Raw genomic sequence first — 20,004 nt, 5'->3', positions numbered from 1 at the left:
CCAGGACATGTACACTGTATCATGTGGGCGGCCTTTAACAATAATCAGCCTTGTCTTTTTCTGAGGCCTTGTAAATGTGGGGGTAAGGCCACAATAGTCCACAGTAGTGATAACAGAAACTCCACACAGAGAGAGAAATAGACATTACAAGAGGAGCAGAAGGAAAAAGGGGTGAAGGAAAGGGTGACAATAATGTGATGCAACAAAGGGGCATGACTGGTGTAAAGAGACACAATCTAATTTGGGTCTGCTATGGAATGCATTTGGAGTGTGTTTTAATCTTGTGATTTGATAAACATCCGTTGAAAACAACTTATCCTCAAGTGCTGGTCCACTTCCTGCCTGACAGACATTTGTCTGTTTAAGAGGTGTGCCCCGCTACTGTGCAAATAGTTCAGACCGAATGCGAGACTAAAAGGGAAACTGCAAGGCATGAAAATCCTTGCAGATTATGTCATCGTTAAAGTTTGCAACTAAACCTCATTCTCACTTTCTGAGCGTTTCAGAAAGGAGCTGTGCCTTTGACTTTTTTTTGGTAATTAAAGCGCTTGGAAGAAATGACTATATTCACCAATTCTACAGAAAAATGGATGGAAACCCCGGTGTGCAAAGAGTAGGAGCCACCTTGATTGTGGCGTCAAGACCTGGAAAAGATATTAAGTGAAGCCCACAGATATGTGGTCCCCATGAAGCCCTAAAGTTTCCTGTTAGTGAAACCAATGCCTGTGCAACATTTCCACATGTACTGTTAGGTCACACTGACCAAATTCTTCTTTTCCCTCCATTTGGTAATGTCTGCTCGCAAATCGACTGTCTATGAAAGCGACCTTTGGACTGATTAGACTTTGTGAGAGAGATTGGAACTGAAGGTTTCCAGGTGTAGGGGAGTTTGATTGTTTGGAGGTTTAAGCATTATACACAAGGTTTTTATTGACTTTACCAATCTAGGCATAGATAAAGGTTTGATAAAATGTTACACTTTCTCCAGCAATGCTTATTACCGCAGTACTATAACTCCATCAATACTGCAACTTAGCGGCTGTTGCAATACAAGCATGTGTTGACAACGTGCTATATGAGTCATCTCGCGATCTCCTTTAATCTCATCAGGAAGGTCAGGAACTGAGCAGACGGCCATTGAGCGAGGTCACTCATTCAGACAGCAGACTGTTGCCGTCTGAAAATGTGAGTGAGCACCTCTGAGATTAACACACATACAGTGCAGGTGTATCCACACCAGCTGGCCACGGGAACCTGTTCTGATAATTGTCCATATCATCAGGAGGTTAGGTAGATTAAAGCATAAAATGTGAATTTGAGGGCTGTGATTTTTTCATTTAACTGTAGATTAAATGGAAAATGAAAATGCCCAGAAAATATCTGTGTTGGTTTTTATCAAATCAGCAATCCTAAACCCCAAAAATATATAAGATTTGAATCCTCCAAACAACTCCTGTTCATCTAAATTAGCCCTGCACAATGAGATAGACTGCTTTGCGCAATAATTACGCTACATGGCAATGACAAAATGATCCGACATCTATAAAAGCTATATATTGAAGAGCTACAGATTTCCAAAGTTTAGGCTACTGTGTAAAGTACAGATAGGCTACTGTGTTAAATCGGAAAAATATTTAACGCAGTTGCCTACCTGTACTTTACACAGTACCTGTATTTGTACAGGTAGGGCAAGGCAAAGCTAGTTTATTTATATGACACATTTCAACAACAAGGACATTCAGAGTGCTTCACATGACATTAAGTATCATGACAGAGGGAAAAACATTCAAAGAAGATATTCAAAGATCACTAAAACAAACCATTAACAATCACAGAGAAGATTACATTTAAAATATGTGGAAAAAATAATTTTGAAAAGAATTAAATAAATAAATAAAAAAGTACAAGAAAGAAATTAAAATACAAAATATAGCCTATATAAATGACCTTCAATTTGAGATGTAATTATATAATCTGCTCTGCATGCCTTTTCAGTTATAGTGCTCTGAAGTCCTGACTCCAGTCCTTCCTGGTGGACACAGATTGAACTACTGGTTTTACCTATTCTGAGGTACTGTGTAAATGAATAAAACATGTACAAACCATGAATGCAGGGGCCCGTCTGATGGGTAAAACATTTGCATAATGAGATTGAATATATGGCACAGTATGTAACCAAGCAAATTGTTTTTCTTTGTCAATTGCTTTTTTCTCTTGCATTGACTTCCTATCATATTACAGTGATGATAAAAAAAAGTGATATTTTGTGCATCCCAATTCCTGCAATATTTTTTTCTCTGTTTGTTTTAAGCTTCCATTGAAGGCATAGTCCTCCTACAACAAGAACAAAAAAAAGTTCAAGTGTATGACAAAGATTTGAAATGGTCAAACCAAATTGTCTGTTTAAGTAAAGTGAGGAAACATGGACAAAGAGACTTCACAGGTCGGGTACTTTAAAAGTATCCTAACAAAGGCTTGGGCTTCACAGTCCAGTGGAGCTCAATGACTGACTGGTGGTCTCTGTCTGTCTGACTTTTCCACAATGGGGTGAAAGCCTGAAGTTCATTTAGTTTGTTTTAGAATGCCAAGGAGTCCGGTTTGAACTGGTTGAGTTACCTTTTGTAATCTTATGGTTGTCTAGCGGTCTCTGTCTGTCTTTTCCACCATGTGGATGAGGTGACAAGGCTAAACCGGTTCATACGTGGAAAGGAGGCCGGTTTCAGCTGGCTGCGTTGCCGTGGTAACAAGCGCTCTATAAATACAGTCGGAATCCCTTCACCGGCTTCCACTCTGGTTTCAGTCCCGGCAGAGAGACACTCACCTCCAGCAGCAGACTTCATCGTGAAGGGGAGCTGCTTTATTTTTTCACCCCAGCATTCGAGTCTAATGGACAAACTCTTTGTAAATGCTTTTTAAGGTAAGCAAATAAATCACCTTGGCGTTCTCTAACATTAATAGTTAATATTTTGTCGGTGTTTTACATTGGTTGGTTAGCTTACAACCAGCTAGCTAGCGGTTATTATATCACATTGTTAAGAAAACTTCGTTACGTTTATCCGTTTCGGAAAATGTTTAGATTTATTGACCTGGGTGTGTAACGTTTTCCTGAATACAGTTTGGATCAGTGTGTAGAGTAGGATCACTACTTTTACCGTTTACTTAAAATGCTAAAACGCCTCATGGCATTAAGAGCGGAACCGGCGTATTGAGAGGCGCGTCATCCGCTAGTCTCTGATTGGTTCATTCTCCTTCCATTCTTTACAAGCTGGAGGCGGAGCTTCATCGCGGTTGGATTAAACTGAGTGGGCGGGACTTAAACGCTTGGTTCTTTCAATGACTTTCTGTGGCCTCAAGTTGTCACACCATAGAAATAAAATGGAGCGTCGTTGATGTGTGCAAGCCCTGTGTGTCTTGAAGTCAATTCTAATGGTTTAATAGCATTATTCATAACTTTATGATTTTCATGCAATATTTTAAATGCATTTAGTTTGTAGATTGCATTTTCACTGATAGTTTTGTGACATTTTACCTAACCCAGCTTTTCCTTTTGTTGGTATACAACAACATTTTTATATATATATATATATATATATATATATATATATATATATATTAATATTACAATTAAATCCTGCTCTTGTTTACAGAATCACCACTCTAGGAAGACACACACTGCAGGCCCAGGCCTAGAGTCTTATTTGAAGGGATTTAACTTCACTGGTGAACCGCCTTGGCTCCTCTGCACCTGAGTTACAACAACAATAATTCCATCTCTTTCATATCCAAGTAAGTTTATTTGCCATTTTTTTCTTCTTTTTAGATTGTACATACAAAATGATCTGCAATAAATAAAGAAATACTCACTTGCACTACTTTTCCATGAGTGGGGAAAAAAATAGAATTTAGTAATCAAGGACACAAGACACTGTTTCCTCACAACACAATTTCAACATGCCCCCCTCCCCCCTCTCTCTTCCAGTTTACTAGTGAAGTGAAAGGACTTCTTGTGACCATGAACACAACCACTCCCACTGAGTTTGAATTCTCGTTCCTGGAGGAGGGTTTCTCTGCCAAGGATATTGTTGATCAAAAGATCAATGAGACGTCCATGACGGTAAATGTTCATTACTGTCCTTGTTTAAGGGATACACAGACTGCCCCATTTGTTGTTGATGCAACAGAAAGCAAGTTGTGTAACTGAAAGCCAACACTCCTAGTCTGATTTCTGGTGTTGAATTGTCTCAGTTGGATTCTCTCCAATTGTATTCTGCTTCTCTTAAACAAATATGTCCCTTTATTCCTCCATCTATTCCAATACAGGATGACAGAGATGCCTTCTACATCTGTGACCTAGGGGATGTGCTAAAAAAGCAGCTGCGCTGGGTGAGAGCCCTGCCTCGAGTCACTCCTTTCTATGCCGTCAAATGCAACGACAGCCGGGCTGTTGTCATGACACTGGCATCCCTGGGAACTGGCTTTGACTGTGCAAGCAAGGTGTGTATTGGAAAGTGTCCATAGCACTAGATGTTCTCAGGCTTACACAATACAAAACTCTCTTAATGATGAGCTGAAATTGCATTGGCAGCTTGTGTTTTTAAGCACTTTTTTGCTGACTTGTTGGCTTTGTCTCTTTCTAGACAGAGATTCAGCTGGTTCAGTCTCTGGGAGTGGATCCAAGCAGAATCATTTATGCCAACCCCTGCAAGCAAGTTTCCCAGATCAAGTATGCGTCCGCCCATGGCGTTCAGATGATGACCTTTGATAGCGAAGTGGAACTGATGAAAGTGGCACGCTGTCATGACAATGCCAAGTAAGACTTTTTTCTCTCCCCTTCTTTTTTTTTTTTTTAAACCATCAAGGCTTTATCAGTATCTGCTTTCTTTTTCTCTCTAAATGTTTGTCCTCTTCACTAACTGTTTGTTCTCCCTGCTCAGGCTGGTCCTTCGTATTGCTACAGATGACTCAAAGGCAGTGTGTCGACTGAGTGTGAAGTTTGGAGCTACACTCAAAGCTTGTCGAGGTCTTCTGGAGCGGGCCAAAGAACTGGGGCTGGATGTGATTGGCGTCAGCTTCCATGTCGGCAGTGGCTGCACTGATCCCGAGACCTACACCCAGGCTATCGCTGATGCCCGCTGTGTTTTCGATATTGGGGTAAGTTTCTGAGTGAATTCATATCTGCGATTGCAGAGTTGCATAAAGGTTTTCACAGAATAATAAACCTGACTCTAAAAATTGTGAACTAGGATGAGCTGGGCTTCAACATGGATCTCCTGGACATTGGAGGTGGTTTTCCTGGTTCAGAGGACACTGAACTCAAATTTGAAGAGGTACCCAGCATTTTTTTTTTTTTTTTTTTTTAAATGTGTTCCAAACACTAATTATTTGAATTTGTGTTTGTTTTAATAGCACAAGGCTAGTGAGTTTTTATCAGATGGACTGATATTAACCTGTTGGTTACTTTTTTCTTGCTAGATCACAGCAGTGATTACTCCGGCCCTGGACAAGTATTTTCCTGCAGACACTGGTATCAAGATCATTGCTGAGCCCGGGCGCTATTACGTTGCCTCCGCCTACACACTAGTTGTGAACATCATCGCCAAGAAGGTCATCATGGATGACGAGTCTGCCTCTGATGGTAATGATCTTCATTGGAAAAGGAGTGTCATTTTGAAATGAGGTTTATTTTAAGAATAGCTTGTAACAAAACGTGTGCTTCCTTCACAGAGGAGGACGAAGGGACCAGTGACAGGACTCTGATGTACTATGTCAATGATGGAGTGTATGGATCCTTCAACTGTATTCTCTATGACCACGCTCACTGCTTGCCAACACTACATAAGGTAAAGTTATGTTTTAAGAATGTAAATGGCATTAACGTCTGTCATAAAAGTTGGTGTGAGAAAGGCGAAACCAATGGCGGAGACTTTAACAGTATGAGTTTTTAATCCGTCTTAATCCTTACAGAAGCCAAAGCCGGATGAGGCCATGTATCCCTGCAGTATCTGGGGCCCAACATGCGATGGCCTGGATCGCATTGTTGAACAGTGCAGCCTGCCTGACATGCAGGTGGGTGACTGGCTGGTCTTCGAGAACATGGGTGCTTACACCGTGGCCGCCTCCTCCACCTTCAACGGCTTCCAAAGACCTGACATCCACTACGTCATGTCCCGCACTGCTTGGTAAGTGAAGATCACGGACACCGAAAGTAGTTAAAGCTACTTTTGACAAAGTAAAGAGAGCGGTACAATATAAAGGTTTCAGTATACTAGTCAAATACCCCCCTTGAAACAGGAATATCTTTCTCCTCCTCATCCCCCAACAATACCAAACAACCTTTTTCCCCAATCTTTGAGCAACTAGCTTTAGCTTTTGCTCTTGCTTTTAGCCTTTTGAGGGCAGGTAGATTTGAAGAATCTAGAAAGGCCGCCAAGCCGTCCAATGGTAGACAATCTAACTTTTTGTTTTTGTTATCTACAGGCAACAAGTACAGCAGATCTGTTCCCAAGGCATACCAGCTCCTGCGGAGGAGTCCAGCTTGTTTGAAGTGCCCGCCTGCTGTGGCAGAGAGAGCAGCTTGGAGATGCCTACGAAGCCCTTCCAGGCTCATGTGGTTTAAATGAGTACTGTACATCACACGACAGTTATCAACATCTTGCATCTTTTTGTTATCAGTTACTGGAGAAGTTTCCTTTTTTATTCTATTTTTTTTCTTCTCCCCATATGTAAACCGTGACATTTCAAGGCCAGTTACTTGACAGGAGAATGAGAGGGGCATGTTGTTGCACACATTTCTGTGTTCTGTATGGAAGCTTTGGATCAACCCTCAAAGTGATGAGGCTGGATCACACTCTTTAGTGTTCTAGGCGGAGGGTTACAGGGCGACTCTGTACTTGAACGTTTTACTGAAGTCTCTTTTTGGAGTCCGACTGTAAGACCTAGAGTACTGTAGTTTATGAAAATCACATGTTCTGAAACAGGAACTGTTTCTTTGTATAAATAAATAAAATAAAATCACAACTACTTTGCTGAAGGATTCCATCACCATAAGACTCACAACACTTGAAACTGTAGCAATAGTCCAAGTGGTGAAGGGTTCGTCATGCTAATCATTTAATACTATTGAGCACAATAGTAGAAAATTCTTACTGTGAGGGTGATTTAACAGTAAACTCCTCTACAGCCCTGTTAACAGCAGAAGTGGTTGGTAACTGCAAAGAGGTGGTCGAGGGTTGATTTTATTCCTCAAAAAATGGCTGCTATGTTTTATTTATATTTTCCAAGATCTCAGCTTCTGTACAGAACCCCTCAAGTGTTAATCTTAAAGATGTTAAGGAGAAAAATATTTATTCTTTCTACTGATATTAACCAATGTACTATTGAGTGTTTTATTTTGTAAATGCCTGTCTACTGGGTATTCACAGAACCAATGCAACATTTTAGGATGTATTAGTACAAACAGAAACTTGTCAAAATGCATGCATGCATAGTGTAACTCTGTATTAATGTGGCTGCAGCATTTGAGTCAACTTTAAGCAAATGTACATGTTGTTCATAGTAAGCATGTGTATCTTTCTTAATGAGACACCACAGCTGCTCCGATAACTGAATCTTCAAGATTAACACTTCATAAAAAAAAAAAAAACAGGGACTCAAGAAGCAGACTGCACCTCTCCTCTTCTCCTCCTTATTTTATTTTGTCTTTATTTTTTTGTAACTTGTAGAAGGCAAGAAGTCTGTTCGTGATAAGGAGCAGTGTTTAACCACATGTTTGAAATGGATACGGAAGAGACGGGATTGCAACGTCATAACGCTTTCCTATGGAAACTTTTTGAAGTTTTGTATTTTTTTAATAAATAAAACATTAGGTGCAGAGCCGAATTATTGCTGTTGTGTTTTTTTTTACATGGGACAGAATTTCAAGAAGATGCTCTGTAAGCACGATGTGCCACAGTAGGAACTGGTTTAAACATTTCTGCCTGAACTGTTACAGTGTGACTCGAGTTCTGCGTTACACAAACACAGTTGAACATTGTGTTGATTTTTTAATTTTTTTTACACCAATGTAGAATTAAAATTCTACAAAGTTGATTATTTTATTGAAAAAGCTTCCCGACATTTATAGATTATTAAAATCAAAAACATTCTTATGTCTATTCATAAGCAAACACCGTCCATTTCATTTCATAATACAGGAAATATTAAAAGTAACATTACAGAAGTTACAGTTAAACGGATCTGACTCAGTTAAAACTGGTTTACAGCACATTAAAAACAGACAGACAGAAAAACACAACCAACCATCTGGCTTTAAAGCAACACAATCAGAGGTGGGGGACATGAGATTGTCCACTCATCAGGCGCTGTTCATATGCCTGCTTGAAGTGCCTAACATCATCCTGACCCAAAACAGAAGGATTGTTGAAAGGTTCCCTTTCATTTTTTTGAACCTAAACATCCCCCATAACTAAAGAAAACATTTGACAGTGTCCTTTATTATGAAGCATAAGACAAATAATATACCATTATCAAATACAAAAGAAAAGAAAAATCAAAGTTAAAAGCAGCAAAAAACAAAACAACCTGTGCTTTCATGATCTGTTTAGTCTGAGTGTCTGACACAACCTGAAGGCTATTCGGTTAGAAATGTAAAACTGATAAGCTTGTTTACGACTGCCAACACGCACAAAGATCAATATTTACAGAGCAAAAGTAAAGGAGGTAAAAAGTGTCATACAAACACATACTGTATGTTCAACCTGTATACGTTTTGTCCCATTAATTAATTGTTTTCATATTTTGATAAGGGAGAAACATAAGTTAAGAGTCTCATGATACAGCAGCAGATTTTAAGTAAATTGTATTTTATGGTCAGACAGAAGCAATACTCTGCACAAACAGTATTTAGTGACACTCACTAGTAAACCTGTAGTAACCTGTAGGTTAGATGAGACTTCATCCATCTGCCACACATCAAGAATGATGCTGGTAAATTTAGCTTAGCATAGCATAGCTTAGCTTAGCATGAAGACAGAAACAAATGTACAATGGTAACAGAATCTGCCTGCTCGTAGCAAAGCTGAGTTATCTACACACACAATAATTCAATTCAATTTAAAAACACAATTTTACATATGTATAAAAGAAAATATTAGAAATCTGTTTTTTTTTTCCATTTAAAATTTCAGAATTGAGATGCAGTGTTGAGAATAAAGTTGAAATGTCAAGAATATTACCTTAATGAAAAAAAGCACAAAGGTCAACAATGAAGTCAGATTGTTGAGAATGAGGGAGGATTGTCTAGACAGAGGTAGAGAAAAAAATAGTGGGAATAGAGTTGAATGTTGTTAATAAAGATGAAATATTGAGCCAAAATGTTGAGAATGAATTCAAACGTGGAGAATGAGATGAAACATGAAGAGCTGAAAGTTTTAACAATAAAGTCAAAATGACATGGATAAATCCGATGTTGAGAATACAGTTAAATGTTGACGAAATAAAAAGTAAAAACTGACGAAAACAGAGATGAAAAACTCCAAACTTCTCTCCTGTCTAGCTCGTATACTTCCATATTCTCCACATTTCAATGATTTGTATTTCAATTTGAAATGTTTTGCCATTAATTCAGCTGTGTGCATGTGAGATTATGATTTCACCACAGCGATGCCTCTCTGCTCATAATGCTTCCGGATGTACTCGGTTATGGCCTTCTCATTATTTATCTCTTTTCTGAACACCATGATGTAACACTTTGGGGCCAAGTGAAGGAAGAGGATGCTGTAGCTAAAAACGAGAATGGCTGCACTCTCTATGGCTCTTTTGTACTTCCCAAATTTGCTGATATAAATGGGGCTGAAGAGGATCCAAACGATCAGAAACAGCATCATACTCATGGAGATAAGACTTGCATTTTTGTACAAATCGGGCAACTTTTTGCCTTTGAATGCGAACAAAAAACAAATGAGGGCCAGGAAAGAGTTGTAGCACAACATGGCTATGAAGAACAATTTGGAGCCTTTGGTACACTGCTTCAGGATGGTATTCACCAATATTGTTTCACCTGTACTGGGAGGGTAGTAGTATAACCATAGCACACACAGTGCCAACTGGACCCCAGGGACAACGATCACGATCAATGCTGGCTGATTAAGCTTTTTCATCCAGGAGCTTTTGCTCCAATCAAAGTTGAAGCCGAGTAAGATTTGGAGCAGGTTGGCCAGGATGCAGGAGATGCAGAGGGAGCAGGAAATGCCAAACAAAGGCAGACCTAACCTGCAGGAGGCTTTAGTGGGTTCTACTATGAAGCTAAAAGTCAGGCAGAAGCAGGCCAGCAAGGAGAGAAGCTCCAAGAAACACAAGTAACCGCCAACAGCCTTCACAATGGGAGTTCTACGATAGATAGTAAACAGAACAGCAAACACAACGATGACGAGGATCCCGAAGACTGCCAAGCAACTCAGAATGATGATGAAGGCATTGGAATCTCATTGAAATGAGATTGTCCACTCATCAGGCGCTGTTCATATGCCTGCTTGAAGTGCCTAACATCATCCTGACCCAAAACAGAAGGATTGTTGAAAGGTTCCCTTTCATTTTTTTGAACCTAAACATCCCCCATAACTAAAGAAAACATTTGACAGTGTCCTTTATTATGAAGCATAAGACAAATAATATACCATTATCAAATACAAAAGAAAAGAAAAATCAGAAAGTTAAAAGCAGCAAAAAACAAAACAACCTGTGCTTTCATGATCTGTTTAGTCTGAGTGTCTGACACAACCTGAAGGCTATTCGGTTAGAAATGTAAAACTGATAAGCTTGTTTACGACTGCCAACACGCACAAAGATCAATATTTACAGAGCAAAAGTAAAGGAGGTAAAAGGTGTCATACAAACACATACTGTATGTTCAACCTGTATACGTTTTGTCCCATTAATTAATTGTTTTCATATTTTGATAAGGGAGAAACATAAGTTAAGAGTCTCATGATACAGCAGCAGATTTTAAGTAAATTGTATTTTATGGTCAGACAGAAGCAATACTCTGCACAAACAGTATTTAGTGACACTCACTAGTAAACCTGTAGTAACCTGTAGGTTAGATGAGACTTCATCCATCTGCCACACATCAAGAATGATGCTGGTAAATTTAGCTTAGCATAGCATAGCTTAGCTTAGCATGAAGACAGAAAAAAATGTACAATGGTAACAGAATCTGCCTGCTCGTAGCAAAGCTGAGTTATCTACACAATAATTCAATTCAATGTAAAAACACAATTTTACATATGTATAGAAGAAAATATTAGAAATCTGTTTTTTTTTTCCATTTAAAATTTCAGAATTGAGATGCAGTGTTGAGAATAAAGTTGAAATGTCAAGAATATTACCTTAATGAAAAAAAGCACAAAGGTCAACAATGAAGTCAGATTGTTGAGAATGAGGGAGGATTGTCTAGACAGAGGTAGAGAAAAAAATAGTGGGAATAGAGTTGAATGTTGTTAATAAAGATGAAATATTGAGCCAAAATGTTGAGAATGAATTCAAACGTGGAGAATGAGATGAAACATGAAGAGCTGAAAGTTTTAACAATAAAGTCAAAATGACATGGATAAATCCGATGTTGAGAATACAGTTAAATGTTGAAGAAATAAAAAGTAAAAACTGACGAAAACAGAGATGAAAAACTCCAAACTTCTCTCCTGTCTAGCTCGTATACTTCCATATTCTCCACATTTCAATGATTTGTATTTCAATTTGAAATGTTTTGCCATTAATTCAGCTGTGTGCATGTGAGATTATGATTTCACCACAGCGATGCCTCTCTGCTCATAATGCTTCCGGATGTACTCGGTTATGGCCTTCTCATTATTTATCTCTTTTCTGAACACCATGATGTAACACTTTGGGGCCAAGTGAAGGAAGAGGATGCTGTAGCTAAAAACGAGAATGGCTGCACTCTCTATGGCTCTTTTGTACTTCCCAAATTTGCTGATATAAATGGGGCTGAAGAGGATCCAAACGATCAGAAACAGCATCATACTCATGGAGATAAGACTTGCATTTTTGTACAAATCGGGCAACTTTTTGCCTTTGAATGCGAACAAAAAACAAATGAGGGCCAGGAAAGAGTTGTAGCACAACATGGCTATGAAGAACAATTTGGAGCCTTTGGTACACTGCTTCAGGATGGTATTCACCAATATTGTTTCACCTGTACTGGGAGGGTAGTAGTATAACCATAGCACACACAGTGCCAACTGGACCCCAGGGACAACGATCACGATCAATGCTGGCTGATTAAGCTTTTTCATCCAGGAGCTTTTGCTCCAATCAAAGTTGAAGCCGAGTAAGATTTGGAGCAGGTTGGCCAGGATGCAGGAGATGCAGAGGGAGCAGGAAATGCCAAACAAAGGCAGACCTAACCTGCAGGAGGCTTTAGTGGGTTCTACTATGAAGCTAAAAGTCAGGCAGAAGCAGGCCAGCAAGGAGAGAAGCTCCAAGAAACACAAGTAACCGCCAACAGCCTTCACAATGGGAGTTCTACGATAGATAGTAAACAGAACAGCAAACACAACGATGACGAGGATCCCGAAGACTGCCAAGCAACTCAGAATGATGATGAAGGCATTGGAATCTCATTGAAATGAGATTGTCCACTCATCAGGCGCTGTTCATATGCCTGCTTGAAGTGCCTAACATCATCCTGACCCAAAACAGAAGGATTGTTGAAAGGTTCCCTTTCATTTTTTTGAACCTAAACATCCCCCATAACTAAAGAAAACATTTGACAGTGTCCTTTATTATGAAGCATAAGACAAATAATATACCATTATCAAATACAAAAGAAAAGAAAAATCAGAAAGTTAAAAGCAGCAAAAAACAAAACAACCTGTGCTTTCATGATCTGTTTAGTCTGAGTGTCTGACACAACCTGAAGGCTATTCGGTTAGAAATGTAAAACTGATAAGCTTGTTTACGACTGCCAACACGCACAAAGATCAATATTTACAGAGCAAAAGTAAAGGAGGTAAAAGGTGTCATACAAACACATACTGTATGTTCAACCTGTATACGTTTTGTCCCATTAATTAATTGTTTTCATATTTTGATAAGGGAGAAACATAAGTTAAGAGTCTCATGATACAGCAGCAGATTTTAAGTAAATTGTATTTTATGGTCAGACAGAAGCAATACTCTGCACAAACAGTATTTAGTGACACTCACTAGTAAACCTGTAGTAACCTGTAGGTTAGATGAGACTTCATCCATCTGCCACACATCAAGAATGATGCTGGTAAATTTAGCTTAGCATAGCATAGCTTAGCTTAGCATGAAGACAGAAACAAATGTACAATGGTAACAGAATCTGCCTGCTCGTAGCAAAGCTGAGTTATCTACACAATAATTCAATTCAATTTAAAAACACAATTTTACATATGTATAAAAGAAAATATTAGAAATCTGTTTTTTTTTTCCATTTAAAATTTCAGAATTGAGATGCAGTGTTGAGAATAAAGTTGAAATGTCAAGAATATTACCTTAATGAAAAAAAGCACAAAGGTCAACAATGAAGTCAGATTGTTGAGAATGAGGGAGGATTGTCTAGACAGAGGTAGAGAAAAAAATAGTGGGAATAGAGTTGAATGTTGTTAATAAAGATGAAATATTGAGCCAAAATGTTGAGAATGAATTCAAACGTGGAGAATGAGATGAAACATGAAGAGCTGAAAGTTTTAACAATAAAGTCAAAATGACATGGATAAATCCGATGTTGAGAATACAGTTAAATGTTGAAGAAATAAAAAGTAAAAACTGACGAAAACAGAGATGAAAAACTCCAAACTTCTCTCCTGTCTAGCTCGTATACTTCCATATTCTCCACATTTCAATGATTTGTATTTCAATTTGAAATGTTTTGCCATTAATTCAGCTGTGTGCATGTGAGATTATGATTTCACCACAGCGATGCCTCTCTGCTCATAATGCTTCCGGATGTACTCGGTTATGGCCTTCTCATTATTTATCTCTTTTTTGAACACCATGATGTAACACTTTGGGGCCAAGTGAAGGAAGAGGATGCTGTAGCTAAAAACGAGAATGGCTGCGCTCTCTATGGCTCTTTTGTACTTCCCAAATTTGCTGATATAAATGGGGCTGAAGAGGATCCAAACGATCAGAAACAGCATCATACTCATGGAGATAAGACTTGCATTTTTGTACAAATCGGGCAACTTTTTGCCTTTGAATGCGAACAAAAAACAAATGAGGGCCAGGAAAGAGTTGTAGCACAACATGGCTATGAAGAACAATTTGGAGCCTTTGGTACACTGCTTCAGGATGGTATTCACCAATATTGTTTCACTTGTACTGGGAGGGTAGTAGTATAACCATAGCACACACAGTGCCAACTGGACCCCAGGGACAACGATCACGATCAATGCTGGCTGATTAAGCTTTTTCATCCAGGAGCTTTTGCTCCAATCAAAGTTGAAGCCGAGTAAGATTTGGAGCAGGTTGGCCAGGATGCAGGAGATGCAGAGGGAGCAGGAAATGCCAAACAAAGGCAGACCTAACCTGCAGGAGGCTTTAGTGGGTTCTACTATGAAGCTAAAAGTCAGGCAGAAGCAGGCCAGCAAGGAGAGAAGCTCCAAGAAACACAAGTAACCGCCAACAGCCTTCACAATGGGAGTTCTACGATAGATAGTAAACAGAACAGCAAACACAACGATGACGAGGATCCCGAAGACTGCCAAGCAACTCAGAATGATGATGAAGGCATTGGACCAGACAAGGAATTCAACAGTTTTGTCCAAACAGGTATTCTTCAGTGGAGAGGAATACCTCTCCACACCACACTTTTCACACTTCGAACCTACAGAGATAAAGACATGCACATTTCACTGCATGAGAAAAGGACAAACATGTTGGTGTTGTTTCATATCTTTTAATTCAATAACTCTCTTGTGAGGGGAACTTTATGTTTGCGCTGATTTTGGCACCCCCTGTGGAAAAAAACGTCTCCCCTTGTTTTTTTTTTCTAACTTTGTCTGCTTTCTTTTTACAGTCAATCGATAATAAAGTGTATCATATTGTGTGATATTATACCGTATCAAACTGTAAATGAACTGGAGCTTGTACAGCTCTTTCTAGTCTTCTGACTACTCAAAGTGCTTTTTACACCGCATGTCACACCTACACATTCACACACTGATGGCAGAGGATGCTATGTAAAGAGACCATCAGAAGTAACTAATCCCATTCACACACATTCATACTCTGCTGGAGCAGCGGGAGCACTACAGGGTTATGTTTCTTGCCCAAGGGCACATCTGACTTGTCCCGCAGGAGCTGGAATTGAACCCCCAACCTTACAGTTGAGACGACCGACTCCACCAACTGAGCCACAGCCGCCCCCATATTGTATTATACCTTATAGTACCAAACTGTACCGTGCCTTATGGTATCGTATTGTACCGTACCATGACACATCATATATAGTATCATATTGTTCCATACTACCATGCCGTATGATATTGAACTACTGTATAATATTGTGTGGTATTGTAGCTATGAGCATCAAACAGAACCTGTGTTCCTTCCTGCCGTATTTATCTAGTAAATTGGTTTTTGCACAACAAACAAAATGAAATCTGCTTTTTAACGTTTAGTTTTCTGCAGACCTTCTCATCCTGTTTGAGGTGAAAAAAAAATAAAACGTACCATTTCCGGGGGAGAAGTCTCCTTCTGCACACGGTTCACAGATATAGCAACACTTCTTGTGTTTGATTTTCAGCTCCTGTCCTTGTTCACATGTTTTAGAGCAGTTGTAGGCAGTGACCTTTACAAGAGAAAGCAGAATTATTACACACTGATATTTCTTATTTATTTCCAGGAAACAAATATCAGATTGTGTTTATGATATGACCTTACCAACACATTGCTCATTTTCTCAACAAGTTCAACTGGAAGCTTGATACATTTATTCGGCCAGTACTCTCCGATGGTTTGTATATCTGATGCAGACATGTTCCAGTAGACAACATCAAATCCTAAACTTATAGGGTCTCCATTGGAGTCGAACTCTGTACGTGTGGTGTCCACAGTAAAGTTGACTTTCTTGATTTCCAAAAGAAGCTGTGAAAACAAACATAAACACAAGCTGATCTGTGTAAAATCAGGACATTTGGTTATATTTGCTTCAACAAGATAGATGATTCAGTAAAAATACTTTGTTTTTGTCTATTTAAATGATGTTTTGCGATCAAGTTCACAAGCCTACTCCCTTCCCTGTGAATTTCAGATAAGTATACTTATAGTGTAAGAGTAGTCTATAACTATAGGTCAACAGGTAACAGTTAATGTAGCTTAGCACGTGGACTGGAAACCAGAAATAAAAAGCCTGGTCTGAATCTTCAAACATAAACAAAACACGCCCACAGATCCATCAAAAGCTCGGTAATGAACCCATTATGTGAACACAAACCAAAGTGTTTGGTTTACTATTTTTTATCAAGAGGAATTACCAGGAAGCCTTTACAGTTTGTTTGTTGTATGGATGAAACACTCATGATATTATCTTAGAAAGTTGTACAGGTGCTAGTATCTTTTCCTACCAGTAGGGGGAGCTAAGATCACTGTTTCTTCTCCAATGATCAGCTAGAGCACCTCTATACACCTCTAACTACTACAACTCTCCTTATTGTTACCAAACAGATAAGAGATAGTGCCACCCTTCTATCTGTGCAGGCCAACTTTTTTTTTTAAACCAAAGTCCCTGTCTTTTTTCCTGTAATGACCACCAACTGTATAAAATAAATTGATGAATGTCTAGGTTTTAAAAGAGAAGCCAACGTGAAGCTCGTTGAGCCTGTATTCTTTCAATGGCCAGCAGGGGGCATCTCTACTAAAATTGTGTCCGTATGGAAACAAAACAAGAAGGAAATGACTCAATGTCTTACTTGAATTTGACCTCAGTAAATAAAAACAATAAAACATTTTAGTCTCAACCAATAGTCGTTTTACACATCATGCTTTAAGGAAACCTGTCGTTTACAATTTGATAAAGTTGTCTACCAAGAAAGAGATATAGCAATGTTTACGTAACTTATCTCAAATTATGGTCACTTCTGGAAGAAACAAAACAAAATGGCAACTGCCAAATTCAAGGCTTTAAATGGTAAGAATGCAAAATATGTGAGCTGGATGATTCCATTTTACCTCATAGGCTGTGAAATCGGCACTGCGTCCACAGCCGTGACTGTCACACTTCAGCAGGCGTCTGAGACCCTCAACAACGACTTGAATGGCTACGTAGGTATTGTATGATGTATCCTGGTCGATGTGATTTGCCAAGCATCTCAGGTCCAGACTTCGGTTGGAGCATTGTTGACTGTTTTGTATCGAGCAGTTTGCTTCACTGTTCTCCTCAGGTTGTTTAGTACAAAGTGGATTGTGTGTCAGGAAATGCTCCAGGATGGTGTTTGTGGTTCCGTTGAACTTTGAGAGGACGTAGTCTTTAAAACCGGGAACCTTTTTCCTCTTGGAGATGAACCCGAAAACCTGACCTGCCCTCTCAATTCCATGGAGTTTAAAGATACTGTCAGAGGTGGACCAGCTATCACTGGCAATCCAAGTTCTACTAAGGTTGTTTCTAATCGCTTCTTTCATGATGACTTTAACATTGGACAGCTTGGTGAACAGGATGATGGCCTCAGCAGAAGAGTTATAAATGATGCTCCACAGTCGGCTGGTATTTTTTTTATTGGAAAAGTCACCTGGCAGGATTTCACGAAATTCAACACAGACATCTTTCATTTCACTGAAGAGGTCGAAAAGGTTATCACTGCCATACTTCCCATACTCATCATCACTTCCTATAATGGCCACAGTTTTCCAGTTAAACTTCTCCACCAGCTCCGCCATGGCCTTTGTCTGATATTCATCGCTCGATATTGTTCGCAGAAAAGTGGGGAACTTCAACTTCCTGCTTAGGAGCTGGCTGGTCGATGCATAACTAATCTGCAGCAGCATGGAAAAAATAACATTAACGTTGTTCTGCAAGCGGCTTGCAACAATGATGCATTTCAAACCATAAGCAAAGAATGATAACAATAACAGTTATTGTTTAGAATCTGAGATTATATCAGAATCTCAACATTAGCCATTGAAGACTGATATTTGCCATCTCCTTATAACGTGAGTTCTAAAATTTTAATTAAGTTTGACGAACTTTGTTGTTTCTCTGTTTGTCTCTAAGCATCTCTTTCTTTCTGCAACTCCCTCTACCCCCCCCCCCCCCCCCCTCTACAATGGGCATCCAATTTATCTTGAAAAATGGCTTAATATATTATGCCAATTTTCACTCTCTTCTTTTCTTGGAAATGATCGTTCCTTAAGAGTTTAAATGATAATGAAATATCAGATCATCTCTTTTTATACTATTTGCAAAATGGACTACAGCTTAAAGACAGAACCCTTTTAGCAGCAGCAGTTGAACTTTCCAACAACTTGACTTCAACTTGGGAATATGAAGAATGGAAAGACAGAGTGCAGTTGTAAAAATGACCTTGTGAATTCATGTATAAATTGGTGCAATATGACTTACTTTATTAAGTTTGCTGGTCAGGTATAACCATTTCATGCGAGCTTTGAGTTTTTCAATGTTTCAGTTATTGCAGAGTGTAAGGCAGAGAAAGAATCATTCTGAAGAACTTAAAAAGACAAACCTGGGGGACTGAGGACAAAGCAACAACCCGTGCGACAGCTATCGACACTTCAGAAGCTTCTTCACCAATCACTGCCTTTGTTTTGGTTTGAAAGTTTTCAGATACCAAACAGCTCTTAGGGTCTGACTGATCCTTCAGAAGCTTTAGCGTTGCTTCGATAGCGAAGCTGACGTCTCCACAGGTGTCGTAGATGTCGTATCCGATGGTGATGTTGGGAAGAACCCTTGGTGTCCGCTGGTTTATTTCTCTGATGGCGTATATCATCACCTGACTTTGGACGAATGACCAAAACTCAAACCTGCAAAAAAGCAACCAATTCAATTTCCACAATTTTCCTACCACATTATAGTCGTTTAAGTTGACTTCAAGGAGGCCGTGTACTTACTCGCTGCAGGAGGACGGTCCATGTGTTGTGTTTCTATCAGTTTGTGTGTGAAAAGGGAAAAGTCCTCCGATGATGATATCCCCAGGAGAGTAGGCATGCAGAACATCTCTCCCGCCTGGATGAGTGAAAGACACACACAAAGTTATGAAAAACAAGTGCAAGGACATGGTGGATACACACAGGAGTAATGTGCATCTGTGCATTCCTGTGTTCCTCTCTCTGCAATATGTAGAGACACCTGGATTACTGCTCTCACGCAACTTCCTCTTGTGAGAGGTCAGATAAATAATTTACATCCCCAAAATCTGTTTTTGACGCAAAACAGTCGCAGATACAAGAAAAACAGCTTATGAATAACATGTTGATTTGAATTTTTCAAAACAGATTCAGACACGGTTGAATATAACCCTCTATCTGTTTCTTCTCCAACAAAATTTTTATTTAAAGGTGCACTATGTAGATTTGGTGGTGAAATTTGAAAGCTGGAGAAGTGAAACAATTCTGTTATATTTTCTGAACTGAATACACAAACTTTACTCAAAGAAAAAAACTGGGTCCTGTGAACACTGTTTGGAGCTAAAAAGCTACCAGGAGAGTTACGGGTTCACTGTTGCTGACCCCCCTCCACAACTTCTCTCGTAGCTTTTTTCTTCAAACAGTGTTCCAGGGAACACATTTTCCTCTGTGGACAGTTTGTGTATTGAGTTATGAACATATACCACAGAATCTGTACATTTCTCCAACTTTCACATTTCTTTACCAAAACTCCACAGTGCCCCTTTAAAGATAGGCTACAATATGTATAACTTTTACACTGAAATATCAAAATCAATTAACAATTCACTGAACCTGAATGTCAAATATGTTTTTTGTTGTTGAGTAGACATGAACACATAT

General features: G+C 39.1%; 2 protein-coding genes across 2 annotated transcripts; one reads left to right on the top strand and one right to left on the bottom strand.

Annotated features, from left to right (window-relative positions):
- Positions 1-2,759: 2,759 nt before the first annotated feature.
- odc1 (ornithine decarboxylase 1) lies at positions 2,760-7,878 on the top strand. The gene is made up of 11 exons (XM_020641608.3): positions 2,760-2,917; positions 3,648-3,786; positions 3,980-4,114; positions 4,321-4,494; positions 4,638-4,810; positions 4,935-5,151; positions 5,244-5,327; positions 5,473-5,635; positions 5,725-5,840; positions 5,965-6,179; positions 6,478-7,878. The coding sequence occupies exons 3-11, from the start codon at positions 4,013-4,015 to the stop codon at positions 6,614-6,616; spliced, it is 1,383 nt and encodes a 460-aa protein (XP_020497264.1). The 5' UTR covers positions 2,760-2,917; positions 3,648-3,786; positions 3,980-4,012; the 3' UTR covers positions 6,617-7,878.
- Positions 7,879-7,959: 81 nt separating this feature from the next.
- LOC136183295 (G-protein coupled receptor family C group 6 member A-like) lies at positions 7,960-19,274 on the bottom strand. The gene is made up of 6 exons (XM_065966634.1): positions 19,108-19,274; positions 18,723-19,020; positions 17,215-18,015; positions 15,928-16,131; positions 15,718-15,835; positions 7,960-14,869 (listed from the first exon to the last, which is right to left on the bottom strand). The coding sequence occupies exons 1-6, from the start codon at positions 19,272-19,274 to the stop codon at positions 13,944-13,946; spliced, it is 2,514 nt and encodes an 837-aa protein (XP_065822706.1). The 3' UTR covers positions 7,960-13,943.
- Positions 19,275-20,004: the final 730 nt, after the last annotated feature.

This window comes from Labrus bergylta, chromosome 18 (genome assembly GCF_963930695.1).
Source record: "Labrus bergylta chromosome 18, fLabBer1.1, whole genome shotgun sequence".
Classification (NCBI taxonomy): domain Eukaryota; kingdom Metazoa; phylum Chordata; class Actinopteri; order Labriformes; family Labridae; genus Labrus; species Labrus bergylta.
This window is presented reverse-complemented; position numbering and strand designations above follow the sequence as displayed.

What these genes read in the sequence shown, in the direction of transcription:
- odc1 (XM_020641608.3), top strand. Translation starts at nt 4,013, where the DNA reads ATGAACACAACCACTCCCACTGAGTTTGAATTCTCGTTCCTGGAGGAG. An exon ending in CTGAACTCAAATTTGAAGAG is followed by an intron (nt 5,328 to 5,472) that starts GTACCCAGCATT and finishes TTTTCTTGCTAG; the next exon opens with ATCACAGCAGTGATTACTCC. An exon ending in GCTTGCCAACACTACATAAG is followed by an intron (nt 5,841 to 5,964) that starts GTAAAGTTATGT and finishes TAATCCTTACAG; the next exon opens with AAGCCAAAGCCGGATGAGGC.
- LOC136183295 (XM_065966634.1), bottom strand. Translation starts at nt 19,274, where the DNA reads ATGTCCTTGCACTTGTTTTTCATAACTTTGTGTGTGTCTTTCACTCAT. An exon ending in CCGATTTCACAGCCTATGAG is followed by an intron (nt 16,132 to 17,214) that starts GTAAAATGGAAT and finishes TTGTTTTCACAG; the next exon opens with CTTCTTTTGGAAATCAAGAA. An exon ending in AGAAAATGAGCAATGTGTTG is followed by an intron (nt 15,836 to 15,927) that starts GTAAGGTCATAT and finishes TCTCTTGTAAAG; the next exon opens with GTCACTGCCTACAACTGCTC.